Source organism: Hypomesus transpacificus, chromosome 13, assembly GCF_021917145.1.
Source record: "Hypomesus transpacificus isolate Combined female chromosome 13, fHypTra1, whole genome shotgun sequence".
Taxonomy (NCBI): domain Eukaryota; kingdom Metazoa; phylum Chordata; class Actinopteri; order Osmeriformes; family Osmeridae; genus Hypomesus; species Hypomesus transpacificus.
Window position 1 is genome coordinate 11,962,187 of NC_061072.1, and position 26,630 is coordinate 11,988,816.

General features: G+C 42.9%; 5 protein-coding genes across 7 annotated transcripts in view; 2 read left to right on the top strand and 3 right to left on the bottom strand.

The window, feature by feature from the left end:
- Positions 1-3,767, bottom strand: part of LOC124475490 (protein bicaudal C homolog 1-like) — a 28,687-nt gene extending 24,920 nt beyond the window's left edge. For both annotated transcript variants that reach the window (XM_047032153.1, XM_047032152.1), the window contains exon 1: positions 3,113-3,767. In XM_047032153.1, the coding sequence (XP_046888109.1) occupies positions 3,113-3,305 (193 nt within the window). In that variant the 5' untranslated portion in view covers positions 3,306-3,767. The remainder of the gene's footprint in view (positions 1-3,112) is intronic.
- A 100-nt stretch (positions 3,768-3,867) lies between these two features.
- zgc:171971 (uncharacterized protein LOC569690 homolog) lies at positions 3,868-6,860 on the top strand. Of its 2 annotated transcripts, XM_047032154.1 has the most exons (9): positions 3,881-4,046; positions 4,489-4,694; positions 4,803-4,849; positions 4,953-5,107; positions 5,270-5,388; positions 5,476-5,578; positions 5,677-5,960; positions 6,136-6,288; positions 6,390-6,860. In XM_047032154.1, the coding sequence occupies exons 2-9, from the start codon at positions 4,524-4,526 to the stop codon at positions 6,537-6,539; spliced, it is 1,182 nt and encodes a 393-aa protein (XP_046888110.1). In that variant the 5' UTR covers positions 3,881-4,046; positions 4,489-4,523; the 3' UTR covers positions 6,540-6,860. The 2 variants fall into 2 exon arrangements, with proteins under 2 accessions (XP_046888111.1, XP_046888110.1); XM_047032155.1 differs by having other exon boundaries at positions 3,868-4,694; positions 5,273-5,388.
- tfam (transcription factor A, mitochondrial) lies at positions 6,650-10,140 on the bottom strand. Its single transcript, XM_047032156.1, has 7 exons — positions 9,868-10,140; positions 9,199-9,326; positions 8,830-8,900; positions 8,514-8,663; positions 8,109-8,204; positions 7,857-7,913; positions 6,650-7,529 (listed from the first exon to the last, which is right to left on the bottom strand). The coding sequence occupies exons 1-7, from the start codon at positions 9,954-9,956 to the stop codon at positions 7,242-7,244; spliced, it is 879 nt and encodes a 292-aa protein (XP_046888112.1). The 5' UTR covers positions 9,957-10,140; the 3' UTR covers positions 6,650-7,241.
- A 386-nt stretch (positions 10,141-10,526) lies between these two features.
- ube2d1b (ubiquitin-conjugating enzyme E2D 1b) lies at positions 10,527-13,145 on the bottom strand. Its single transcript, XM_047032239.1, has 7 exons — positions 12,964-13,145; positions 12,463-12,526; positions 12,333-12,364; positions 12,033-12,110; positions 11,594-11,699; positions 11,298-11,391; positions 10,527-11,120 (listed from the first exon to the last, which is right to left on the bottom strand). Exons 1-7 carry the CDS (start codon positions 12,985-12,987, stop codon positions 11,075-11,077), a joined length of 444 nt encoding a protein of 147 aa, XP_046888195.1. The 5' UTR covers positions 12,988-13,145; the 3' UTR covers positions 10,527-11,074.
- An 825-nt stretch (positions 13,146-13,970) lies between these two features.
- Positions 13,971-25,641, top strand: ipmkb (inositol polyphosphate multikinase b). The gene is made up of 6 exons (XM_047032054.1): positions 13,971-14,863; positions 16,734-16,819; positions 18,367-18,463; positions 18,808-18,980; positions 21,451-21,532; positions 21,695-25,641. Exons 1-6 carry the CDS (start codon positions 14,659-14,661, stop codon positions 22,423-22,425), a joined length of 1,374 nt encoding a protein of 457 aa, XP_046888010.1. The 5' UTR covers positions 13,971-14,658; the 3' UTR covers positions 22,426-25,641.
- Positions 25,642-26,630: the final 989 nt, after the last annotated feature.

Below are 26,630 nucleotides of genomic sequence, written 5' to 3' on the forward strand. Positions count from 1 at the left end.
GCAGACTGACATTAAGCTGCATTCAATTAGAGAATGAGGCAGCACCAACCACAAACAGATATATCTTGCACAGCCAGACTGTCTGAATGACACAGGTCTTGTTTAGTAAAATGAGTAAATGAGAACAAAATTGTGATAATGATGTGTTTGCTATAAGTTTACTTGGTTTACTTAGTTTACTTAGTTTACAAGTTTACTTGTAAACTAGTTAACCTCCTGTACAGATATGATGATGGTAATGATGAAAATGAGGAAGAGGATCCAGTGGATATCTAGGGGAATAGTAAGAATCTCTTGTTGCCCTAGAAACGCAAACAACTTTCTGCCAGATGTCTAATGTTCCACTTCAGGAGTGTGTTGCACCAAAAGCAGAGAACAGAACAGAACACACTAGCTGCATGGTGTGTACTTCTGCTGGCTATACAATGGCTGGTCAGAGTGTCATCACCAACTTTGAGCTTTAATGGAAATCTTACATAATATATACAGCACAGTCCACTGCTTGCGCCGCTGGGTAATGAATGCTAAAACTCAGTTAAATACATGACATATTACCAGATTATAAACAGACCCAGAGCTGCCCTGAGAGAGTCCTCAGCATGTACTCTTCATTCCCCACTGTACAGAGTTTCAGCCTCACTAGATACCTCGCTGTAACACAGTGAATAACTCCCAAAACCCATTTGTTCAATCAAAGGAAAATGAATAACCTTAATTCCCAAAGATCCTCAACCTAATCCTGGGAAATACACTAAAGCCATGTATCTGTTGCAAGCCAACTTGGAAAAATAGTTAACACTGGATTGGACCATGTTTCAGGCTGATCATGCGTGTTTGATTGAGTAGAGTCCAAACTCAGTGTGTTTCGCTGGGCTGTTCTCCAGTGAAGGACCAGCCAGAGCCTCAAACACATTCCTCTCCCAACTCACATCCTGTGCTCCTTCTTTCACTGAACCCTGCAGACCCCATTGTCAGTCAGCCCAGCTTCTCATCATAGAGTAACTAAAATATCACATAACTCTTGCACGTAGTAGCAAAGTTATTGCTGTTGGTGCAACAAGCGTTGCTTTTCTGTTACTAACTACTAGCCAATCCCATGTGTTCCAACAGTCAAACACAAGTTCAGGCCTCTGTCTCTCTCTTTAGTACAGTTTCCCACACAACCATGAGGAAGTGGAAAATGTTTTCCATAATTTCCTCAGTCTGTCTATCAATGTTATGGCAACTCATTAGACTGTATTAGACTGCAGAAACTATAAACATGAAGTGAAAATTCAAAACTGTGTTGTTAAAACACAGAATCTACTCCTGGCCAGATGGACCATCTGTGTATAGATGCTACAACACTGTTAGTCACTCCAGTCAATGTTCCCTTGGTCCATGCCAAGGCCCACACCTGCTTCTCAGATAGGCGTGGGCTTCTGTAGGACTTCAGACATCCAAGAGTGGGGAAGAGGAGAAGGAATAAGCAGAGGTGGTGGATTAATAGGATGATAAGGGAGAGAAGGGAGGGAGAGGAGGAAGAGAGGAAGGAGTCTCATAACTGTGATAGCATCACACATGGCAGATTTGACCAACATGGCTTCCAATAACTTTCCATTAATACAGTATATGAAGAACATGTTGTGTTTTGTCTTTCAGATACAATCTTAGATGTACATATCTGCAGCATATGAGCACACTGGCTTCATTAAACTAGCTCTGAATGGTAGAGGACATGGTGTGCATTGTAGTAATCACATTTCCTGCTAACGGCTGACACGCATGGTGAACTGGCCCAAAGTAACCAGATACATGGTAGAACTTTAACATTCAGATGTTATCAACTCTCTGGCTCAGACTGGTCTTGCTCTATTGATGATCTGTAACTATATTACAATCTAAATCAAACAGGCCAAACTTCCTCCAGTCTATGAGTTCCAAATGAAAGACATGCTGTACACATCTTGATACAGGGCCCTTCTATCTCCCCGCATATCCTCCACATCCATACAACCTGGTGAAGAAATATCAAATCAGTACAGTGTCTTTGCCATGGCAAGAAAAAAATAAATCAAGTAGCAGTTAGGCTGAGCATGATGATTTACTGGGAAAGAAAGAGAGTTCAGGAGTGAGGCTGTCTGGAGTGAGCCTGGAGATTCCATATACTCTTCTATACCACCTTGATTGAATGCGTGAGCAAACTTTGTGCATCTTGATGAGCCAACTTCTCAATATGATATAAGCAGGGCCCTGCTGGAATATGTCATGCATCCTTCCTTTGAGAAATCAGTGCTCTCATCTGACAGTATTGGTTACAGCTGTGCAGAGAAGCACACACTTCCACTTGTCTGGTCACTTTAGCTATCAGAGGTCCTATCAAAGAAGGAAAGTTGCATGTTTACAGTAAAACTAAACTTGGTCCGACCGAGCAACTAAACTCGCCAGATGACTGTCGGACAAGGAGACCTGGTGTCTGATTGGTGAGTAGAACTGACTAGTGGGTCCCAAGGGAGATCCACCCACGCTATGAGGACAGATTGAGGAATGTACACTTCTCACCCAGCCAAAACATTACGACAGGCGGACGGAGCCTGAAAGCAAGAGGCAGTCAGAGCAGGGTTTAAACTGTTGCAGAGAAGCATGAGTAACAGGAAATTATCATAACCCTGATCATAACCCTCTTCTGATTACTTTCAACAGGCCAAGTGCAGTCTGCTAAAATGCATAAATGTACAGATGATGTTGTCAACAAAAAGCATTGAGGAAATACAGATGCATGAATGAATGAGAGAACAAGCATTAATTCCTCTTCAGCTCCAATAGTTTAGACAGGGGGAAAAGACAATCATTAAGAGGGGATGGAGACGGCAATAAGACTGTGGTTCTAGACATATATGCTGGGCATTATATCCTGTGCTGATACATGCAAGTATAGCCTATCAATTGTTTTGAAACAAGGTTGATAAATTGTTCAAATATCAGATTTAGTGAGACATTGTCTTTCTTTTCTTTACCTACTTAACTCATTTTAAAGTTGTGCTCTCTACTATTGTCCCAGCATCCCTTCAAAAAAATCCCAGATTTTTTTCACGTGCTTTACATTAAGTCTACAGAAGCTTTCGACATTTACCCAGTAACAAAAGCTCCAGCTTCTTGCGGTCCACTCGAAACCTATCTTCGGTCCACTCGGGGTCAAACGGGGCCGGTGTCCCGCACGAGCCATCCTCCGAAGCAGGTAGTGGAGAGTCCGCACTGCGCTCGCTATTGGACCCTGGGTCGGACTGTTGCAGGTATCCGCTCAATGAGTCGCTCTGAGCGGCCATGGCATTGAAAGAGCACCGCTGAGTTGTTAGAGCACCCAAGCACAACTTTTCAGATATGTCCACTACTTACGGACATTCCTCTGGCCAGTAGATGAAACACGTTTAAGAGTGTAAGACAACTGTGAGACTGAAATCGAGCTCATTTCACTCTCAGCTACCTAGAGTTTTTGGTCCTCTGTAGCGCCGCCCTAACTTGCATCAACTGACTAGGATACACAATTGGCAAGACACTCTCAAGCCGCTCTCCTTTGAACACAAGCGGATACCGACAATGTGCATGTGTTACATGCATGTAATTAGGGCACCCTAGGAGATATGCAAGGCTCACAGCAGGATATGACGGTGATAAACTATATTAAACTTCTCCATAAAATTACAAATTCGTGTTTCTCTAATCCTTGAAATAAAAATACTAAACATTCTAACTAAGCTGTATCCCTTGTAAATAGGTTCAAGTCAGATTGCCATTATTTCTGATATAAAAGAGCAAGGCAATACCGTACAATCAACAACACATCTTTATAATCAAACCTGAAGGCAATACTGCCACCGTGTGGAAGGAAATTGGATTGTATATGGCAACAGAAAGGAAAACAAAAAGCTGACGGTACTTCTGTGAAGAACTGTCCACATCGAATAGCACATCGAACATTCGTGTTACATCAAATTGCATGATGCAATGGATGACTGTAAGCGGTATTAAATGTAAACCCGTGATGCCTAATTTGTTTGCGTGATCAGGTAGGTTATAATAACAAAGCAGACTGTTCGTGAATGAGAAAGTCACGTTCCGACGATTAACAATGTAACATTTACCGCTCACTCTACTGAACACTCCGCTATGCCGATTCCCTTCTAATGTTGCGTTAGGTTGGATTTTATGTAATGGTTACTAAAAGGATGTGCTTTCAATTCTGACAAGACTGTCAAACGATTACAGACAAGATGGAGTCTGTAGGTTGAGTCGACTTCTTACGCTTTGTTGTGGGGATAACCAAATGCTACCTGCGTAGTTGAATCAAAACATATATTTACAGGCTCAGTATGCGACGTGGTCAAGCTTATAAAGAAACCGAAAGTGTAGACGTTGAATCTCCCATTTATTGAATTTGACCGTTGTTTATAAGTCAACCATTTTAAAGATATGCAGAAAACTAGACAACTATACAACAACCTTCCGTAGATCACTGAGGAAGTCAGGTTAACCAAGGATGCAAGATGACTGATCCGAGTGATGCCGCTGGTTCTCCGGGTACCAGCAACTGTCGGCCGAGTTTGGCTCAAGGAACAGCTGGGCTGGCCGTTAGAACACTGTCCTCTCCACCACCGCCCCCTGGAAGACTCGCCTCTCTACGTTCCAGGGATCTGACTTTGGGCGGGTTTAAAAAGGTAGCTGTACTTCTTGCATCCTTGGTTACTCTAATAGTTGCACATCCTCTCGAAAGGAAACTATAAGTAGTCTAATAATGAATCATGTTTAATGTTTCTTTCTGGCAGAAAACCTTCGTGCCCAATGTGCAAGCTGTCAGGAAAAACAAAGAAGAGTAAGTGTCTGGACGAGAGTGCAAGGACGAGATAGCCTACCCTAATTCATATGATGCTGCACAGTTTTTTATCACAAACTCAATGACAATTTTGTTCCATTAGATTGAGAGAAGAAAGTAATTTTGTCCCAAAGAAGGACAGAAGAGAGAGGGAAGAGAGGCACAGGGAGAACAGAGGGAAGAGGAGGGAGAGACCTGCAACCATCCAGTCTACCTCTATCTTTGAACAGGGTCCTGCTGATACCATACGCAAAACAGGTACAGGGTGGATGTCTGTATTACTATTGTTATATTTGACTCAAGCAGAACCCTTACAGTTGAAACCTTCAATCTATGAACATGTATAGACACAGGAAAAAGCAGTAACACAGTATACTTATCTACACACAGGAAGTAACTGTGTTGTTACTTCCTCCCTAGCAGGGTGGAGGGCCAGAGACCTGGGTGACAGCGGAACGTCCCCTCTGGCTAAATGCGTGAAGAAGGAGAAACATGACTCAGAGGAGGATGAGATACTAAACAAACTTCAGCGGGACGATGTATGTACAGGTTTCTCAGTTCCTCTACCTGTGGTGGCTGTATATGCAGTGTTATCTATCTACACCTCTGAATCCTTTTCCCTTTAGTTTTTGGATGATCCTGGTTTGAAGAATGATGACAGCAAGAGGCCCATCCAACTCCCATTGTATCAGTCTAGCAGCTTCCTGAAAACAGATTCCCCTGCTACATGTAGGTACAGGACATGCTACTCACCGTATATAAAACGAAACATTATTCCTCTAAGGGTCAGTCTTATTTAAAATGTGTAAATCTTGTGTGCATCCAAGGTATAACTGATAAAGAGGATATGACCCCCGAGCCGGCTGTGTTCAAAGTTCCGACCTCCAGGCCCCCTAGGGTTCTCCATGGAGGGGCTGAGGTGCCCAGGCCAGAGCAGCCCTCTGTGGCACAGCTCTTCCAGGACCTCAGCCTCTCAGAGAGGGAAGAGTTGCTCTTCATCCAGTTGCCAGACACCATCCCTGGTAGGCCCAACACGGCAGCTGCCTCTGAAAAACCTGTCAAGAAGGATTCCAAAGCTGAGGACAAGCGCTCGGCACAAGGGAAAACGCACGTGAGTAAAGTATGGAGCTGTACACTGTACTGCTGTACTTTGTATTTATGATGTCCCGGCCCTCCTTCCTGTTGTGATGATCAAGTGTCCTCTCAGATGAGCAACCTCATTATGATAGCATTATATACCACCCATGCATACATACCTTGAATAATCTACAATCTCACCTTAACAGGAGGCAACAGTAAGGGAGAGTGTGCCTGTCCTGTCTGACTTCTCAGAGGGGTTTATGGGTAAACTGCAGATCAGGAAATCTGGGAAGGTTCAGCTGGTGCTGGGTGACATCACAATGGATGTGTCTGAGGGTGCAGCCTTCTCTTTCCTACAGGTACAAACTATACATCTGTCATCTATCATCCAACCACACTCCGCAGGGAATATGTCAACCATAGCCCAGCTGATTTAAACGTTCTTTTCCATCCTCCTTAGCAACTGGCGTCGGTGCGCATTTCGGAGGGTCTGGCAGGGGACATGTGTGTGTTGGGGAACGTCCATCACAAGCTGGTGTGTTCTCCTGACTTTGAAGCTCTTCTGCAGGGGGTTCAACCCAGCAAACACAAACCATCGTTACCTTTCTGACTCGTAGTCCTTTTTGTTTTTATCTGCACTGTGTATTTGTGTGAAGGTTTTTGAATATTGTACAGCATTTTTCTATTACCATGTTGCAAAAACATGCCTATTTATACGTGTTTTTTTAGAAATGTTTTTAAATGTTTATTGCAAAAAAGACATGATACAAAACTGCCTATTTATGCAGGCAACTAATACAAAATATATTCTAAAAGTAACTTATACAGTTAGTGATAGTTTGGATGTTTTCAATTGGAAACTAGCTCATCTTATTGAAATGACAACTGCTTTATTACAGTAACAATAAAGCATTTCATACAGAGCATGGTGAAACAGAGCATTTTGTGATTGTTTTCCAAGCAGTCTGTCAGTTGAAAATGATATTGACTTGGTATTTATACACTCAACTTGGTATTTCTCAGTATATAATGCCAACCATACAATGTATGACAGATTATGCACAACTAGTAAGTACTTTAACCGAGGGAAAAAAAACTGTTCGGTACGGGACGGTAACTTCCTAACGCATCCAACACTGTTTCCAGTGGACCAACTCCTTGGCCTTGTTCTAAATCAACTCAAAAGGCCCTTACAAACAGACATTAGTGGAGATCTGTAAAGAGCTGATGGGCCTAAACACTGTAGTTCTAGCTCAATCATCCACACTTTGGCTTAAACGCAAGGGCCTTGTGTCTGATGTGGTTCTTTCACTTAGGCCTTCTTCCCTCCTGCTGACTTCACAGTAACCACCTTCTTTACTACTTTGGAGCCCTTCTTGGCGACAGTCTTCTTGGCTACAGTCTTCTTGGCGACAGTCTTCTTCTTGGCTACAGTTCTTTTCTTTTTGACTCCAGTGTCCCCTGTTACCGCAGCCCTTGTCCTGACCAACCACTTCCTCCTGACCAGGTCTTCTCGTCCAATCTCCACCATCTGCTCCTCCCATGCCTTGATCTCATTCCTGTAGCGCACCATGTCGTCCTCTGATAGCTGCATGTACACCTATGAAGGAGGGAGGGAGAAAACGAAATGGGCATGAAGCAACACTAACAGCAGTGCTTGATATATGTATTTGCAATGTAGCTTTCTGCAAAGTTCCACACACAACTTCACAGCCAGAAAGAGTGAGTTTGCATAGATAATGGGATAATGCACAATATGAAGCCATTATGACTTGGTTATTACTCTCTAAGCATTTTTTTATAGAAATGCTATTTTATAGTCCATAGAAATGACATCAAAAGTATTTATGTATAACCATGGGTATTAAGTGTTTGTCCTTTAAATGACGGGTTAAAGAGCCTCAGACAATAGCCATTGAGGACTCACTTGTTTCTGAAAACTTGTCTTTTTTTTCCAGTCCTCCGACAGTGTCTTCATCTTCATCTGAGAAAACAATGTATCAGCAAACAAAACAATTTTGTGATGAGCTTCTAGCAATGTAACAACAGGCTGCCAAACAGAAGGTGCACCTATGAATATGGGTAAATATCAACATAGCCAGGCAGAAAAGCAAAACACAGGGGCAGAAGGAGGTAGAGAGATTTAGAAAGGAAATTAGTACATCAAGTTGTCACATACCGGAAAAGTGATCCCTCTGGCCTCCTCAAAGTGCTCTGTCATGTAAATGTTGAAGGCTGAACGGGGACGCTTGGGTTTCCCCAACCTGTTTAACTCCTGGCATTAAGGGAAGGACTGTTAAAGATACATCTAGAGGCCGATATGGTCTTGGATGGTAAAACTAAAAGTTTCTCATAGGTTGAGTGTTTCCAGAAGCATACAAGTATCAACCAATATTTGTAACTGTATTTTAGTTTAATCTGCAGTCGCAAGTATATTAATAATTTGATAAATTAGCCTTCTTGTCGCAAGCAGTTTCTGGGAACTAAAAGTTCTAGGAACTTGCGATGGAAACGCAGCTTTTATTGATGATTTTCGGAAATGGTCCCTAACTAGACTAGAATGTAGAGGTGTCTTTTCACATACCCTTTTCTTTCTGACAGCCTTCCTTTGAGCCAGCTTCTCTCTCCTCTCTTCTGCCAGGGCCATGCTCTGGGCTGGGGAGAGCTGGGCCTGGTACTGCTGCAGGATTACTTTGAAACGCTCTCTTTCCACCGCTGACGCCTCCTCAAAAGGCTGGGAACAGAGAACACTGATTCATTTGACACCAGCTATGGGAATCAGAAAAGTACAGCACCTTTGACTTTCAAGAAAAAGCAGCACCTTAAGATTTGGTGCATTCTTAACTGACACGTCACTACATTACACTACACTGCCTGTTGTATATAAGCCAGTGGGTTACCCGTTTCTGCTCAGGACTCAGTGTCCTCCACTGCTGGGCTACCTTTTTGGTGATATCCACAAATTCGATAGCTGTAAAAGGAGGGCAAAAGAAGAGACATGTAATCAAAAAACTACTGGGATTCCCTGTCCAGACACAGTAGTAACAATACTGTCGAAGCTAGACTATGACGTGACAGCTGAAGCTGTGCGAAATATATGCCACATCCTGCTATGTGGCTTAGGCCTGTATCTAACAAATGTTAAAAGTTGTCCATGGAAGAAAAGTTATTTTCTAATAGGGATAAGGCATTGTCCACCAGAGTTTGCAGAACAGATATTGATGGTGTTTAGCTTAAATTAAAGAAGAGTTAAAGAACACATTGGTCACCTGGATTCTGCCTGAGGACTATAGGTCGTTGCTGGTTCAGAAATCGCATATATCCATTGAGGGGTCTTTTCGGAGGCCCTCCTGCGGTAGTGGAGAAGCACTTGGTGGCTGGAAATGCACTGGTCCACCTACACGAGATAAGCACAAACTAGTCAATAGACATTTCCAAGCACATTTAACATTAGGAATCTAGTGAGGTAGTTGTCCATCTATCCGACCCATTTTGACAATGACAGAGACAGGAATCTACATACTATTACGAACTCCACTATGAAAACGTGTCTGCTCTGTGTCTCCACTATCTGCTCACCGCTAGCTGGCACTCCAGTTACTTTACATAACGCGAGATAATGCTATCTGTAATAAGTGTCATTAAAATTACTCTATTGTTTTGTCAGTGTTGCTTCTTTGTTAATCAAGTGTGTGATATACACGTTTAGTTAACTGGCTAGGTGAATCTGCTATGCTGGTAAGCAAATTAACTAGGTTAGTAGGTAATTCTAAACCACGAAAAATGACAAAACAATAACGTTCTGAAATTAAACTAGGCAGAAGATGAGCACAGCTATTTGCGAAACAAAGCTTGCTAGCTACTATCTAGCAGGTGTGAAATGCATGACCAGGTGCAATTGAAGACCACGCATGGCCAGAACGTTTACAGTACTGTACCTTGCAAAGCTGGAAAAACTAGAGCACAACCCGAAGGATTTAGCCAGAAGGCTACCGCCACTTGCTGACAACAACATTAATGGAGCCATGACTACACTATTAATCCGGTGTTTCTGATGTCGAACAGACGACGTTATAGTCCCAGGAACGATTTATATTCAGTCCTTTTGCATTAAGCAACTTTCTAGATCGGTTCTCTCGTATCCTCCAGACCTACCCATGCAGGCATAAAGCTGCAGAAGGCGCCTTCAATGTCGCGGTGCCTTGTGGGATAAGGTCATGACTGTGTTTACATAGTTTGTTATTCACGATGGTACATTTAACAAAATCTGAAAACGATCTGAAAAGCACTGTTAAATTAAAACGGCGTAAAATATTTTGTTAAACTTTGGAATTTCTGTCAGAATTTTTAATCCGTATGATGTGTGCAATTTAAATTTAGTTTGGTAAGAATCAGTGGATATCCCTTCAACCACGACATTTTGTCTTGGAACTTTGAACATGTTCTAACCATAGAATCTGTGCTGTAGTTTGATAAAGTAATCTTCCTATCAGCTTATGCCCGTAAATTATCTTCTGATTAAGGTTGTGTGCTTTAAAAAAAATGTCAGCATACAAAAAAAATCCTCTGCAGAGAATCAGAACACACGGACATTAGATAATGATAAAAAGTGTACTGTATTTTAATTTTACAAAAGGTGCCAAACGGCATCATCTATAATTCAAGAGCCAAAATCGTTGTTATTTGCAGAGGATTTACATACATATTTTTAATGATACCTTTACATGTGTATGCGTTTATGGAAATAAACAGCAACAATAAACATAGGTCCAAGATAGCAATAATGCTATACAATAACAAAAATCTCTAAAAAGAAAATAGACAAAATAATGAAAAAGTACAGTCATTGATTTCTTAATTTGCCACTTATAGTGGGACTGCAACTGTATTGTATTCATGTCTTTTCATGACAACAAACTAAACAAAAATAAAGGTGCCCAAAACTGGAAATCATAAGATACTAAATCAATGTCACCCCAGAATTACATTGTAAAGACAACACCCCTCAAATCTTCTAAATAATCTATCATTGTTTCAGAATGATAAATGTTTAAAGTACAATGTGTTCAATGTTACCCATGTTTACATTTTTATAGTAGAATTTACAGTGTTTTGTGACTTAAAAAAACATCTTCTGCTGCATCTTTACATTGCATACTTTTGGGTCCATTCTTTCGCTAGTCTGTTGTATCTGCAAGACAAGAGCAGTATGAGTGCACACTAGCAGCCCAATGATTCCCCAACACTTATGTTCAATCAGAGAATCACAGGGGCTTTGGTGGTGAGAAGCACTTGTCAATCACGTGCTCAAGATTTTGGACATTCTAGCATAAATGTTACTCAAAATAATCCTAAATTCCATACTCACTTGTCTTTGTCTGATTTGTAGATGTGTGCTATGTCTGGGACTAGGGGGTCATCAGGGTTGGGGTCACAAAGCAATGAACATATGGACAATAGAACTGTAAACCAAAAATAGGTTTATTTTTATAGTATAATTAATCACAGGTTGATAGAGTAAAACAATTGTCATGTCCTGTTCAGTGCACACATGGTACAATTATCACTTACCGATGCAGTACAGTTATTTAATTAAATGATGTTCTATTATGTAAGGTTGATAAATAGTATAACATGATGGAACTGATGATATTATCTGTTTACCTTTTGATACCGTTAGTGCTGGGGACCACTGCGACCTCAATATATCCAGGCAAATGCTCCCATTACTGTTAATGTTTGGATGGTAAATCTTTGTTGTAAACGCTACCTACAGAGAGACGGTAGTGGGTTAAGTTTGGTAAAAAAGAGTCTGAGCTCACCCTAACCCTGCGTATCCACTACAGCGGAGGGGGCGGCAAGTCGGCTTCCAATACATTTTCAATGAAACCGGGCGCCGCCTGCTCCGCTGTAGTGGTTACGCAGCCTAACAGTAAACAAAAGTCAAGTTCCCCGAACCTGACTTTACACTGAAAAGAAAATAAGATGTATTGGAAAATTCATAATTGTTACATTTAGTCCATGATTAGATTGTATATCTATCCAGGAAACTGGAACTATATTGTCATTCAAAGTAGAGTAGTAACTGTGACTCATTTCTTGCCTTAGGTGGCTTGAAGGGATAGTCGGTGGGAAAGTGGATGGTGAGAAAGAAGACACCTCCCTGATAAGGACTGTCAGGCTGTTAGATGGAAACATCAAACCAGGCAGACAAATTAAAAGGTGAAGGTAATCGATTATCCATTTTCTATAATACCTACAATAAGTATACGTTTTGCATTTTGCCTTCAAAAATCCAACCAGTGCTGCAATCAAATATTATAGACTGACAGTATAAACAAGCAGCTTGCTAGTTCCAGGCTACCACACCTCAGTGCTGTTTAAGGTTCTGGATTATACTTACAGGTCCCATAATTGTTGCTTGCCAATGGAACACTAATAAAGATAAAAAGAGCATGAGAGAGGGAAAGGTCAAAGGGGAAAGTGACACTACAGTGTGGAAGTTACAATCCCAGTACAGTCACTTCACTTACAGTCCTCCCCCACAGGTCCAGCTGAACACTGGGCAGGAGGGTCCCTCTGCAAGTCTTGAAGCTCCTAAAAACAGAGAACATGGAATAGGAGGGTGTGTGTGTGTGTGTGTGTGTGTGTGTGTGTGTGTGTGTGTGTGTGTGTGTGTGTGTGTGTGTGTGTGTGTGTGTGTGTCGTTGAAAGAAAGAGTACAGAACAAGTCAAACAGGTCATTGAGATTTTTCAACATTCTAAAATTGTTCGCTTAAGGGCGACTGGGCCACACACTGAAGCTCAAGTGACAACTGTCTAGATTCCTCGTATAAACTCCAATCCCAATGCCAGTTTAACATTCAAGCTATCTAGGTGGGGACACAACTGTCTGCTCTGATTATTATGATGTGACATTTGCTTTATTGCAGCTAGCTTGCTAGGCTGTGTTAGCCAGCTAGCAAGTGAAGTGGCGAAAAGATGACAGTCGATGGGCCACAATGAGTTCAGCTGAAGAGTTAAGTACGACTCACCTTCTGTATTCTTTTCAGTGCCATAATTACTGACTTCCAAATACGTTGATTAGTCGTTCACTTTCTCTATTCGTAGATGTCGACTGTAATAGTAATGCTGATGAGATACAGATAAATTCAGTTTCCCTGAACAGATCATCAAGGGTGTGTTGTTGGATGTCTTTTGTTTCCGCCTTCTGTTTACGGTTGGCCTTGGCCAAGGGAATGCTGGGAATTGTGGTTTTTAAAACGAATAACCAGTTTCTGTTGCCCAACTCTATTTCTCAGAATTTCTATAAATCTAAACAGTGTCTCTCGCTCTTTCCATCTCTCCTTTTTCTCTCTGTCACTCTCTGTCGCTCAATCACTTACACAGAAGTAAAATGCACTGAAGATGAAAAATACCTGACAGCAGTACAATCGTGTTTTTCTATTATCAATGTATTTAGACTTACACTATTTGGAGTAGTCTCTCAATAGAATTCCAAGAATGTAAATGTATATTCATTATTGCCAGCAATGTAGAGAAATTAAGTTTTATTCAATGTGAATGTCACAACTAAATCATACCAATTTACCATGTTTTATCATGATGGGAATAAGCGGAAATAGCGGAGTAAACAGTGGTGCATTTTGTTTAGAAACCCTGTTTAGACAATATTGCTCCATTAAGATGTTCCATAAGATATGCCCAATTAGGCCCATCTGTGCAATTTCCACTGTGGTAGTAATTCATGTTTTGATCAGCCCGATAAGTTGAAAGCTACAAGTTTATAAACACCGCACCAGTAAAAGCAGAACAAAAGTATACAATTTCGGGAACATGATTTTCTGCAATACCCTTCTTATGACAACGGTGGAATGGACCGCGTGGTTCTAAATCACACAGTTCCTCCATGAGTTTCCCATCTGAATCTGGTGTTATAAAGTAGAAAATTGATAAGTCATGTAGACAGTAATGGAAAATCCACAGCACTGAAGTTCCCAGAAGGGTTTGCGACAGTAGTGGCACTGTCGTAAGAGTAGGTAGGCGCAGATTCCTAGCTAGCTAGAAAGCAAGGTGTCATGTTGATTGCCGCCCATACTGGATATGATAATCTCCAAAATAGGATTATACAGAACTCGTCAAAGATTTCCGATGCGAACTGTTTTTCCATCGTCGCATTCTACTCTTCTTTTCTGATTGAACGAGCTTTTACGTCGTCAGACATAGATATGTGATGTCATGCAATATCAACCGAGCAAGCCAGCCTGCGGTGTGGAACGTGTAATGTGGCGAGGTAGCTAAGAACCAGTACCAGAACCAGTTTATGCATAGATTTTCAAAATAGATAATTAAACTGTCTCGTTCAAAGAGGATTAGTTTCGAAAACAATTCGGAGGTCGTTTGCCAATATCGGTCTTGTGTCATTATAAAGGCAATTTGGGGGAATCGAGGAGTGTTTACGTCTCCCTCGCGAGGAAGTGGGATGTGGCCAGCCTGTATTTATGCTGCCGTTCAAGATATGAAAATCATTGTAGCAGTGGTTTTGAAGCCTCGCTACATAGTAAATAAAACGGGATACTCGGCACTGGACGATAGCCCCTTTGATAAATTCGATGACTACTCCTACATCCTTCGAAATTGTTCGGGGGTATCTCTGATTACATAATATCAATATGTGAATCTGACAGGCTACCTATACATTTTTTTGGAACACCATTTATTGATCGCGAATGTCAACTCAACATCAGATAATGGACTCATCTTTAGCTCTGGGAAGACTGGAACTGAACAGCCCCATGGTCAAACGCGGAACTCGGCTCTCCGGCGGCCCGGTGAAGGAGAAGAGCGTCCAGCCGAGCTTGCAGGCTCACCTGAACGGATGTGTGCCGCTTTCTCATCAAGTGGCGGGTCATAAGTATGGCGTTGATAAAGTTGGTGAGTGACTGATCTGAAAGGAAGACCCCGTTCTTTTTCAATGGAACACAGTGATTGTAATGTATAGTCCACGATATATACTTTCCAAACATCTTATGATAGGTGTGCAGTGCACCATATAGGCTGGTTCAGTCAACCAAGTAGAGAGAGCACATTCATTCACAATGTCTGCTGACATCCAGCTCTCCTAAATAGCAGTGCCTTGAGAGTTTACACAGCAGCCAGATCAGATGCTGTTCCCATAGCTTTGCACAATGTTTAACTAGTAAAATGTTTTTGTTTGGCTGCGAGTTATATATCATAGACCCCCCCCTGCTTTCTACCCCTACAGTGTAGCAAACAGCATGTAGTTTTGTACTGTATAGCAAGTCTCATAAATGATAGAAAACATTTGAATTTATAACTATTTTGGCGGGTCACAATTCGCTAGTAAGCGTTTTTTCAAAATAGACAATCATCTACCTCACACTTCTAAACTCGCACCCCTCGTTCACCAATGGGTGGGAGGCTACAACCTATGGGGGTCAGGGCACTGGTCAACCCACTATCAAAATGTTCCTACAATTTATATTAACAAATGAACTCCAGTTGGGTAGACAAGGCCTAATAAGGTGCTTCTTGCAGTTGAAGATTGTTGAGGCCAATTAGATATAACTTTCTTCTGCCGAATGATCTGTACCTGGGATGTTTCTGTTGTCGTATGATGTCTGATGGCTGGGCCTCTCAGTGTCTGTCATAGGTTACAACTTTAAATCCCTGCTGCTTTCCTTATTCCCTAAGAGCATGTTTATCCTGGATGGTTCAGGGGGTCAGCCCTATTGAGGTCCCTGTCTTACTGTCCTGACACCCACTAAACTGCTTGGCTGATTACTGTTGGATGGAGAATATGAAAATATGGATGTGGAGAGGTAGAGAAAGAGGAATAGAAAAGGGCTGAGAGGGATGGATGGATGCACTGACAGAGTATTCCTTTACTGCCATTGGGAAGGACATGCCAGACCAAATCATCTGTGCAGGAGACAGACAGACGGAGAGAAAGAGACAGAGAGACAGAGAGGGGACAGAGAGATGGAGAGAGAAAGAACGGACAAAAGCAAGGCATAGAAAGAGAAAACATAGCTAAGGGTTAGCTAATCCTCAATCCCCAAGCCCAGCCCAGCCTATATGTAATCAGCACGGGCTTGCATACTGTATATGGTGATGTAACATACAGAAACATGCCCCAGCTTCCCAATTCTGTTTTGTGATTCACTTAAGCTTTTAGATCTCCTGCATCTCAACCATGTAAACTGAGTTCATTGTCAAACTGATACAGTTAAACTGCACTGGTGGAATATGCCTTTAAACCCTATCATCTTTATCTAATTTAAATTGTGTACAACGAAGAATAAAGTGAGTATAGTATGCGATGAGAAGAATGTGAGTCCACACATTCTCTATCTAGCGTGGGGTCAAAGTCTGCGTGTTATTCTGTAGTTATCAGGAGAGATTATTCATCAGCTATATGCGCCGTTGTCTTCGATGAATGAGTAAGCATTGATATATGACTGTTTGTTAAATATTCAGACCTTTGGACATCTCATGGTCCTTCCTTCCTTCTCTACTTGCTAACACAATTAAAGCAATGAGAGTGAAGACCCTGCCACATTGCTGTCCCCATTCTTGTGAAACCGTTCTACTTTTGGAGGTTACCACCGACAAATACTGACTGGCCACTACTGGATTAGCATTGACAAGCAGACAATACGTGGGTAACAGCTTCTGAGTGTGTAGTCGGCGGCTGACAGCTTCCTGTTGTGTATGTAATGGGTGAATGACAGCTTCCTGTTGTATGAATCATAGGTGTGTCACTGCTTGTTATTTCCAACAGGTATATTACAGCATCCGGATGGTACCGTACTGAAACAGCTGCAGCCCCCTCCTCGAGGCCCTCGGGAGATGCAGTTCTACTGCATGGTAAACACGCAATGTCACTCTTCTCTAATCACCCTACTTATGATCCCGTGCACAATTTAGTTTATGGGGGCTGTCAAACTGATCTAGGCCTACAATGTGGTACCAAGTTCTGTTCACCGTGTTGGATCTTAATGAATACAATGTAGACAAGTAGAGTAGCTTGAGGTGGTCTATGATCTGTAATCTTTCTTGCATACTTTTATGTGTTACATGTATTCGTTTAGCAGACACGTTTATCCAAAGCGACTTCCAAGAGAGAGCTTTACAAAAGTGGATAGGTCACTGATCATAACGCCGAGGTAGCCCCAAACATTGCGGGTAGCCAAACATGAAGCATACATTGTGAAAACCCAATATAAGTGCCAAAGGGAAGAACCATAAGAGCATGTAGTTAAACGAGTTAAAATTAAACAACATGAACCTCAAAAAGTGCAAGAGTGCACCGTAGAAAAGCAAGCAACAGTAAAAATATTTCACAGCGAATAAATTCATTTAAAATCAGTTACAGCTAACCAACAAGAGCAACAAGTCTCTAAGTAAGAGTTATTGTGATCCTGGAGGAAACTAACATCAGGTCCAGCAAATCATTCCTAGGTACCGTTGTATTCCCGGAACAAGTGTGTCTTGAGCCTTTAGTCTTTAGTCTCTAGCGTTGTATATCATATTTAGGAAAATAATATAGGAATACAATAGTTTTCAAACATATGTCAGCCCACACTTGTGATAAACTGACACAACAACCCTGCAGTCAACAGTGACTGTAGTGCTGATACAAGAAGGCAGCCTGTTCGAGAGAGTTCAAGTTGAAACTGTAGATCATTTACACTAAGCTAATAAAAAGTGAGTGATTATTCCTAAACTGTACTCGCATGAAAACGGCCCCAAAGACTGAGGAGCCCCAGGAAGTCAGCAGTGTGTCTGTGTATCTGTCTGTCTCAAGTGGGTCCTGTAGTATTACAAGCCATAAGTGGTACTGTAGCACTCAACAGGCTAGGAGACTAGGAGGGGTATGGAAGAATCGGCGAGGCAGGGTTGAAGCCAGAAGGGGATGATATAAAGGCCAGGAGGTGGGTAAAGGTATCGCATACCACAAGTAACTGGTTGAGTAGGGTAGGGTGTGGCAGGCTGAAGCCTGTTAGTTGTCAGTGCCAGAATGCGTAGTTCAGGCTGGCTAGCCAGCGGGCTACAAAAGTCCTACACGCGGCCAAAGCCCGTGGGGTTAAATGTGTTTGGTGAAAGGCTTAGCAAGGTGTGGGCCTCAGCAGGTCTGCTGGAACAACATGAAGTCAGAACATTACCAGAGATTTCCAGCCCCACTGTATAGCTAGTTCACGGCCATCCTTTGTCCTGTACCAGCGAGATGAGTGGCAGGGCCAGATGTGCTGTCTATAGTCGTGCTCTCTAGATGTGCCGCCTTTAGATGTGCTCTCTAGGCACGCTGTGTAGATGGGCTCTCTGGATCTGTTCTGTCTAGACGTGCTCTATAGATGTAGCGCAGTGCGTGTGTTCTAACAGCGTGTATCCTTCCTGGTCTCATCGTGCCCCAGGTTTGTGATGCAGATTGTCGTGACCCGTGTCTTCTGGAACTTCAGAAACACCTACCCAAGTACTTTGGAACCTGGTCATATCCTGACACACCCAACGGTAAACACCTTCCCAGTATTCTTTTAACATGTGAGGTTGTTTGTTGTTGGTTGAACCCTTTCACTTTCCATGAATATGTAAGCACACTCCCTGTATACACTGTATAGTAGTATCACAGCACCACAACTCGATGCATGACACATTGTCAATACAGCTGTCTGTTTGTGTTCAAACAATCAGGCCATTGTTCACACTACTGAAACTATCCTAATAAAAACAAAGACTTCTATCATCTGGCAGAGATATGCAGATCGTTTTTAGACGTCCCATTGACATTCTGAGCAGCAGTGATGGATGGTAACAGTAGGTCTGTCTCTTCCCCTCCTCCTGGCAAACCTGCTCAGACCTATACCTGAAGCTGGAGGACGTGACCAGGCGCTTCCACAAGCCCTGCATCATGGACGTGAAGATCGGCCAGCGCAGCTACGACCCGTTCGCCTCGCAGGAGAAGCGCGAGCAGCAGGTCAGGAAGTACCCTCTCATGGAGGAGATCGGCTTCCTGGTCCTGGGCATGAGGGTGAGGCCTACTCCCAAGCACGGCAAAAACACGTTCCTTAGACTCCTCTCCCTTAGAATACTAGAGGTCCCATAAGTCATGGTCAAGAACTCGATGGTATATAACTAGAGGAAATCCATTTGATTGTCTGGTTGTTTTAAGTGAAATGTCCCTTTAAAAGGCAGCTTGGTATTCATGTGTTTCCCGCCTCCTGCTGGGCTAAAAGAAGTTCCCCTGCTGCCTCGCTGGCTCTCATCAGTCTCCCAGATCACTGTTCACAACGCTCAATCACTTTAGAACAGGAATTAATTAGTTTGTGCTATGAAGACAGCAGAAATCATTTGGAGGTTGGACTTCATTTTGATTCAATCAGGATATTGAATAATAAATATCAAATATCCCCATGTTTTGGCAGTTTTTGCAAAGAGTAGAAAAACTGGTTGTACAGTGGTCTCACAGGTGGGGTTTAGCATGGTCCTGGGACCAGGAGAACAAGGGACATCTGGGACCAGATGGACCAGTTTGGATTCTTGAACCAGATAAGCCAGAAACTCTGGAATGCAGGCTTGAGTCAGGGAGCCAGCCCTGGTTACACTGTCATGATCTGCTTGGGGGCGGTCGGCTGGCCAATCCACTGGATGCCTCTATGTTGTTGTTCAATGAGTTTTAAATGAGCAGTGTCTATAGTGATGCAGCAGGTTCTGGGACTGTGAAGCCTAGTCCCTCTCACTAGCCTTGTTTAGCAGTTAAACAGGCGAAGTACACCAGCAGGTCTATAAGAAGGCTTTAGGTGATGTTTATCTTTCAAACCTGAAAGCATTGACATACCAACACATTATTTGCATGTATGCAAGCAGGTCTCCAGTGAAATATGAAGTCTCCTCCTTTGTCAAGGCCTTTACATTGAGGCTGTCTATTTAGCTCCAGTAGGATCTAATGTGTGTTGTACAGTACTATAGAGATACTTATTTTTTAAGTGTGCTATGTGGCCTACATAGAAAGGCATTCTGTGTTTGTATATTGTAGCCTATTTATTCCGAATGGGATTCAAACTGACAACCTGAGTGTGAAAGATCCAAGCTCAGCCATCTGGGCCTCTGGACCCCAAGCTCTCCAGGGTATCGCGGTAACCAACAGGAAGTTAGTAGTTAGCCTATCACAGAGACAGGAAGAAGGGCTCGGCCTAGTCTCACTGCCCCAGGCTGACTAATCTGCTCTCCCACCGGCATTACCCCATTCTACAATCTCAACTGCTCTGGGGTTTCCTCCCCTGTCTCTCAGGGGCAGGGTAGAGTGTGTATCTTCTTCACTAGTCTCCCTCCCTAATCCTCAGTCCCACGATAACAGACGAGCAGATTGAGGGCTACCCACACGCACGGTAAACATTCTCCCTACACACACTCCCTACACACACTGTTTAACCGTCAGGTGCTTGAGCTGCGAACCCACCTTGAGCACACATAGTAAAATCCGGTGAGAAGATAAGGTGATTGAGTACAGCATAGAGATGCTTTCAGTGACGGGCTTGCCGACCCGACCCAGCGTCATTATGTGTGTGTGTGTGTGTGTGTTACACTCTTTGTGTAAATGACAGCTTTATCAGTGTCTGCTCCTACCTTGTGTATACAGTGCTGTATGCCAGTAGACCTTGTGTTGGTCATAAACCACTCCCCTTAACATCCAGGACAGAGGACAGAGAAAGCTCAGGGATAGGTCAAGAACACAGCCCACACAATCTTAGATTCTATTTTTTGTGCTTTTTCTGTCTCAAGTGACAGCTTCATGACCTTGTCCCTACTGTGTGTACACGCACTATGGGTATGTGGACATGTAAGTCACACTCCACTCCTTGCCCTTCATGCTCTCAGCCCTCCTCCCAGCCTTCCTCCACACCCTGGGCTGCATCTCAACAATGTCAAGTGGCATTCTCTCCTCGCCTTGCTAAAGGGCAGAGGACGGTAGGGAAATAAACAGGCCTGGTTTGGACTACTAAAGGGAAGAGTTGTTTTTGTGAGGGCAGAAGCAGAAAGAACATTTAATTATATCTGTTTGGCTCGCGGCATGGAAAATCATTCTTATCTACTGCATGTTTGTGTGTGTGAAGGGATATATATCATTAGTGGTAATGAGGATGTTACTGATGGTTAGATATGCGGAGGGACATGTGCATTTACTCTGGTAAACACGCCCGATCAGTCGCTCTAAATGGAGATAGGACTGGTGCTACAAAACCACAGATGCTCAACACTCATGTACTCAATCACACACACACCAGAATAGTCCTGGCTGTCTTATTACTATAATACTATATTAGTGTAGTATTCTAGTGTTTCCACTAGAGGGAGGTAGTGTGTCGATGCTTCTATCCTTGCAGTCTGCACAGTTCAGTGCCAGAGAGATCTGTCACCTCCTTTTGAAGTTGTGGGATGATTAGTGGAATGTTACAGTGATGCATTCTCTCTATTCCTCCCTCCCCTTCCCTCACCTGCAGGTGTACAAGCTGGGCTCTGACAGTTATGACTCATATGACCAGCACTACGGACGCGGCCTGGTGAAGGACACCATCAGAGACGGTGAGTTGAACTTGAACCAGTTCTGTTGGTGCGAGGTCCAGGCCCTGTGGGTATTATAGAACAGGGCAGGCCCCATATCTTCTTCATCTTCATGTCGGTGTTCAATCGACAACAACTTTTTCATGCAAGCACTCGTCATGTTCTCACCTGCTGTGCTACCAGGTCTATCTAAGTTCTTCCACAACGGGCTGGGTCTGAGGAGAGACGCTGTGTCGGCCAGTATCCTGAAGGTTCAGAAGATCCTCCAGTGGTTCGAGGAGCAGAGTCAGCTCACCTTCTATGCCAGTTCGCTGCTCTTTGTCTACGAGGGCCTGCCCACCCCCAATCCCAGCCCTGGGGGGCTCCTCCACCACCCCAGATCCCCCCTGGAGAACAACGCCACCTCCTTATTGGATGCTGATGGTGACGCCGACCAGGAAGAGGAAGTGGTGGAGTACAACAACAACGTCCAGGTCGGCGTGCCGCTGGACTACAGCCAGTCCACCACATACGCCATGCACAAGAAAGGGTGTCCCAAGGGCCATCACCACGGCAAAGGGCCCACCGTCAACGCCTCTGCCGCCGTCGGCGACGAGGACATCACAGCGCCCAACACCATGGAGGACAACACCGCCTGGAAACGACCGGACGCCACGGAGCAGCCAAACGGCAACGGTTGTCAGGGGCAACTGGAAGGAGAGGGGGAGGAGGGGGTGGAACAGGGGGAGGGGGACGAGGGGTCAGCATTGGAGGAGAAGGAGAAGGACAGCCTCAGCAGCAGTGTTAGTGGGGAGGTGGAGGTGAGGATGATCGACTTTGCCCACGTGTTCCCTTCCGACAGCCAGGACCATGGATACGTCTATGGCCTCAGACACTTACTGATGGTCCTCCAGCAGATCCTGGACCAGCCCTAGACCCTCTCATCCCTGATGGTCTTTAATGGTGCGTGTGTGTCCTTGAGTGTGTGTGTGTGTGTTGTACTGTAGTCTGTGAGTGTGCGGATGACTTCCAGGCCACCTCCCTAAACCTAATGTTCTGCACTATATGCACTATCCATGAAGGCATTACAGTCCTGCTCTCTCCCTAGAGACCGTCTCTAGATGGTCTCAGCCATTCCTAATTCAGTATGCAGTAGAGATGGTCTTGAGATATCTATTTTCTACAGCAGCTCTGGATATGCAGATGCTAAGATTCGTAAAATAACAACTTTTAAGTTTTGGATTATGGTTAAAAGGATGGCGAGATTAAGGTAAGAGTTAAAGCTTAAATTGATAGTCAATCATCTGTTGAGCCATCTTTAGGCGGCGCTATCATGGCATAATGGCACGTTGTTTGTCTATAGCTCTTCGATGTGTGTGTGTGTATTAGTTTGTTTTTAACCACTGTTGACAGGTATCTAACTCAGGTAAACAACTGTATTCAACACTCAGAGACAGAACCCTCTAACGTAAACTGTCAACCAGCCCACAAATACTATCTGCTATGTTTTATAGGATTGAATCAGTCTTTGTTTTAAAACCTTTTCATTCCTTGTGGTTCCTTAAGGTTTCTGATGGAGTCTTTTTTTTTATTGATCTCTTAACATTAGCTATAATTATAGGTGAAGTACTTTTTAATGACGCTGTTATTATCATGTAGTTCTATATTTTGCTGCCAAATCACCTGCTCTTTGAGAATCTGTGTTCTTACAGTGACATTTGTGTGCGGTTCACCGAAGATCAGTTTCTAGAATGTCGCCCCCTCTGTCATGTGACGTGTCTGTGTAAGGATCCAGAGGGTCATAGGAAAATGCAATAGGTTGTTGTGATGACAATGAATTAATCAAGCTGACCAGGCAGAAATGGAGAGAGAGTTGATGAGATTGTTGGAGTGTCTGTTGGTCAGAAGAATAGAATGCCAAAGTCGCGTTTTTTTTGTATTTAATTTCTTTTATCAGAGCGAAAGATAGAAGGCTTTGTGGTTTCCAGGGTGATTTGCCTTTCTTAAGCACTGGTCTGTGATCAGCTGTCCTTTATCCAGCACAACTCTTAACTATGAGAGGGGAAAGCATACAGCTGGCCTGAGACGAGTGCCCAGAGGTCGGCTTAACCTACGAGAGCACCAAGCCTTCCACCATGAGGCCTAGAGGGAATACTGGTGAATACTGGTGAATACTGGTCCACGTGTTGCTGTTGTCTTAACCCAGAACATGCTTCCAAAGTTTCATCTCCTTCCAACATTGACTGTATTTAGTTGCACAGAGCTGCTGTCCTCTCTGACTCTCCCTAAATCTCATTGATCGCTATACACGTGTTGTTTATTTTCATTTTAATCAAACATATGCATATATTGACCCTACTTTTTATGTTGCTTGAAAGTATGATTTATTGCAGTTGTATCTGATGAAATCTTAATTTGTTGCGATGTAAAATTACCTTGATATTTCTGTATGATTTTAAAGGTATGTTGCACCCTATAGAGTCTGCCGGTCTAATCTATGAATTGGTTGATTTGTGGCACATCAGAAGCAATCTCGAGGACCTTGGCAGTTAGAGAGATGTTTACAGTTGAAAGATGAGCATTTGTGTTTCTCTGTCGTCACTGCCTTATTTACTGTCACTCCATTAGCCCCCTCTGAAAACAGTGTATCACACAGGCAGCTTTGTGAGGATACTCTCAACACGCCAACTCAACGTGTTGTCGTTGTGTTGTTGTATCACACTCACAACATCACCCAGCAGCTTCGGTGTTTCTCCACAGGGCATTGTTTGTTTGTTTGTTTGTTTGTTTGATTAGTAAGAACAAATCTCTCAGTTATTGATTAGGAAGAGAAAAGGGCATTGTTGATTATTATGCAGCCCTCAACGACATGGTAACATTCCCACCTTGCCTCTGTGTCCTGTTCCACATTCTGATGGGGCTTGTTGAATGTGGACGTGGAATGTGTGAACCGTCCAGACCACATTCTAAGGCAGGAGCCGGGTGGGCCGGCGTGAACGCATAAGAACCACTATGGTTGGAACAGGAGTGTGGGCTTGAGAACGGTCAACCGTGTCTTGTTGAAGATTGATTTTCAAGCTGGTCTACAAAGAATTGAAATCTCTTGTTTACATTCTATTGATTCTATTTGATTCATCGGGGTAAAATGTGTCTTTGTAGTTGTCGTGTCATGACGATGCATTATGGCCAAGTAATGAACACACGGCCCATGTGAAGGCCAGGAACCTAACCATGTTTGTTTTGTTTGCTGGAGTCTTCTATTCTTACATTTTTGTATCAATGATGCACTGAAAACAAATGAATAATAAATGTAGAACATATATTTTGAACCCTTTGCTGTGAACTAACCAATGACTTACAGTGTGAGGGGCCCAGCGTCATTCTTAGAGAACACCTCGCTAAAATATGGATGGCCGAAAGGGTGTATTATTCATATTAGGTTAGACTGGATTTGTATCTGATAAATTGAGCCAAGCAGAAGAGTTTTCCTTATTGTATATAGAAAATACTTAATTGATATACTAAATTCTGCAACAAATCACTTTATTTTTTATTTAGCAACAAACTGTAAAAGTTTATCAGACGGTTTGATTGATGGAATTGTTTGTCAGTGTGTTCTCCCAGTTTGTTCTTGTCGTTCATGGGTTACCAGCAAACCTCTGGAGAGAGTTCCCGTCGTGCCTTTCTCCAGATGGACTGGAATATGCCTTGCAGAACACAGGTGTGGGTCACATGGTTTTTGAAGCCCTTTTGAGTTCTGGGCTTGACTGATGGAATCAATGGAATGTTGTGCATGATGACGGTATAAAGCATGTCCATCTAGCACATGCCCATTGTGTTATTTGAAAGGAGGATTTCAAAACCTGTTTGAACCCATGTCTGAAATAGTTTTGTTTTTTTCTGAGTGGTGTCCATGGTTTCTCCACTGTCATCTTCCCCTCCCAGTGCTGACCTCGACAGGAACAGGAGAGGCAGAAGAGGAAGTGATTTGATCTACTGTGTCTCTCTCATATCGGAATCAGATTGAAATGGACTAATTACTACTATTTTGTAAATGACCTATATGTAAATGTATAATATGTAGACGGACCCAATAATGGCTGTATATTTGGCAGATTATTATTACTAATAAAACTATTCCCAATGACAAAGCTGTGGGTTTTTCTTATGTTATCATTGAAAAATCTTTAATATATTTGATCATTTCAGTCCACTACACAAACTAAACTCATCCTAACATCCCCAAAAGTAACAGTTTAGTATCATTACTGTAAAGACTGTGGTTGAATAGTCCTGATTTTAGACAGCAGAGGGCAGTGTTTAGTCAGGAATATGCTTTCAGATCATTGTGATACGCTGTCCTCTGTTCTCAGAAAGAACGCAACACAGTCCAGTCACTGGAAAGACACTCACATTCTCCCAACAAAAACACACACAGTGGCATGCAATACACAACACATTAGAATAAACACATGTGAACAACCAGTAATTACCTTGAGAAGGTTTTTTTATTCAAGACAATTGTTATTGGTGTCAGATTAATAGTTTAATTATGTCTCTCACCCAACATCCAATCAGAACAGTTACATAAGCAGCTGAAAGGACGTTAAATTATCCTTCAGGGAGGAGAAATGGCAGTCTAAACTTTATTTATTCCAAACTGATAAAGTTATACAACAGAATCACACAAAAGCACATTTGTTTATGTAGCAAGTACAGCATCTGTAACACTGTTAGTGGGTCACACACTGTACTTAAACTCTCTCCGACCTGTTTGATAACCTATTCCGTTGGTATTCTGCTGCTCCTCTTCACACAGAATATTAAGTATTCATCTGTCCTCTCTGGAGATTATTCAAACAGGATCAAAACAGGGCTGGGAGATGTCCAGAGCAGGCCCCTGCAACAAAGCAGTGTGGACCAGGAGAGGAACCAACATATGCATTCCACTCAGTGTGTCCAAGACATCAGAGATCCAAAAGAGAGACACTCCCCTAGTGACCAGTGTCATGCAGATTTCCTCTGATAGTCTAGTGATCTAACTTTTGCTTTGAAACTGACATACTGTCAGTCAAGGCTATGTAGATGTGTGTGTGTGTGTGTGTTTGTGTGTGTGGGGGGGGGGGGTTGACGGGGGTGT

What these genes read in the sequence shown, in the direction of transcription:
- tfam (XM_047032156.1), bottom strand. Translation starts at nt 9,956, where the DNA reads ATGGCTCCATTAATGTTGTTGTCAGCAAGTGGCGGTAGCCTTCTGGCT. An exon ending in AGTCCTCAGGCAGAATCCAG is followed by an intron (nt 8,901 to 9,198) that starts GTGACCAATGTG and finishes CTCCTTTTACAG; the next exon opens with CTATCGAATTTGTGGATATC. An exon ending in CCAGAGGGATCACTTTTCCG is followed by an intron (nt 7,914 to 8,108) that starts GTATGTGACAAC and finishes TTGTTTTCTCAG; the next exon opens with ATGAAGATGAAGACACTGTC.
- ube2d1b (XM_047032239.1), bottom strand. Translation starts at nt 12,987, where the DNA reads ATGGCACTGAAAAGAATACAGAAG. An exon ending in CACTGAAAAGAATACAGAAG is followed by an intron (nt 12,527 to 12,963) that starts GTGAGTCGTACT and finishes CTCTGTTTTTAG; the next exon opens with GAGCTTCAAGACTTGCAGAG. An exon ending in ATCCCTTCAAGCCACCTAAG is followed by an intron (nt 11,700 to 12,032) that starts GCAAGAAATGAG and finishes GTCTCTCTGTAG; the next exon opens with GTAGCGTTTACAACAAAGAT.
- zgc:171971 (XM_047032154.1), top strand. Translation starts at nt 4,524, where the DNA reads ATGACTGATCCGAGTGATGCCGCTGGTTCTCCGGGTACCAGCAACTGT. An exon ending in CTTTGGGCGGGTTTAAAAAG is followed by an intron (nt 4,695 to 4,802) that starts GTAGCTGTACTT and finishes TCTTTCTGGCAG; the next exon opens with AAAACCTTCGTGCCCAATGT. An exon ending in GTCAGGAAAAACAAAGAAGA is followed by an intron (nt 4,850 to 4,952) that starts GTAAGTGTCTGG and finishes TTGTTCCATTAG; the next exon opens with ATTGAGAGAAGAAAGTAATT.
- ipmkb (XM_047032054.1), top strand. Translation starts at nt 14,659, where the DNA reads ATGTCAACTCAACATCAGATAATGGACTCATCTTTAGCTCTGGGAAGA. An exon ending in TCCTGGTCCTGGGCATGAGG is followed by an intron (nt 18,981 to 21,450) that starts GTGAGGCCTACT and finishes CCTCACCTGCAG; the next exon opens with GTGTACAAGCTGGGCTCTGA. An exon ending in GAAGGACACCATCAGAGACG is followed by an intron (nt 21,533 to 21,694) that starts GTGAGTTGAACT and finishes CTGTGCTACCAG; the next exon opens with GTCTATCTAAGTTCTTCCAC.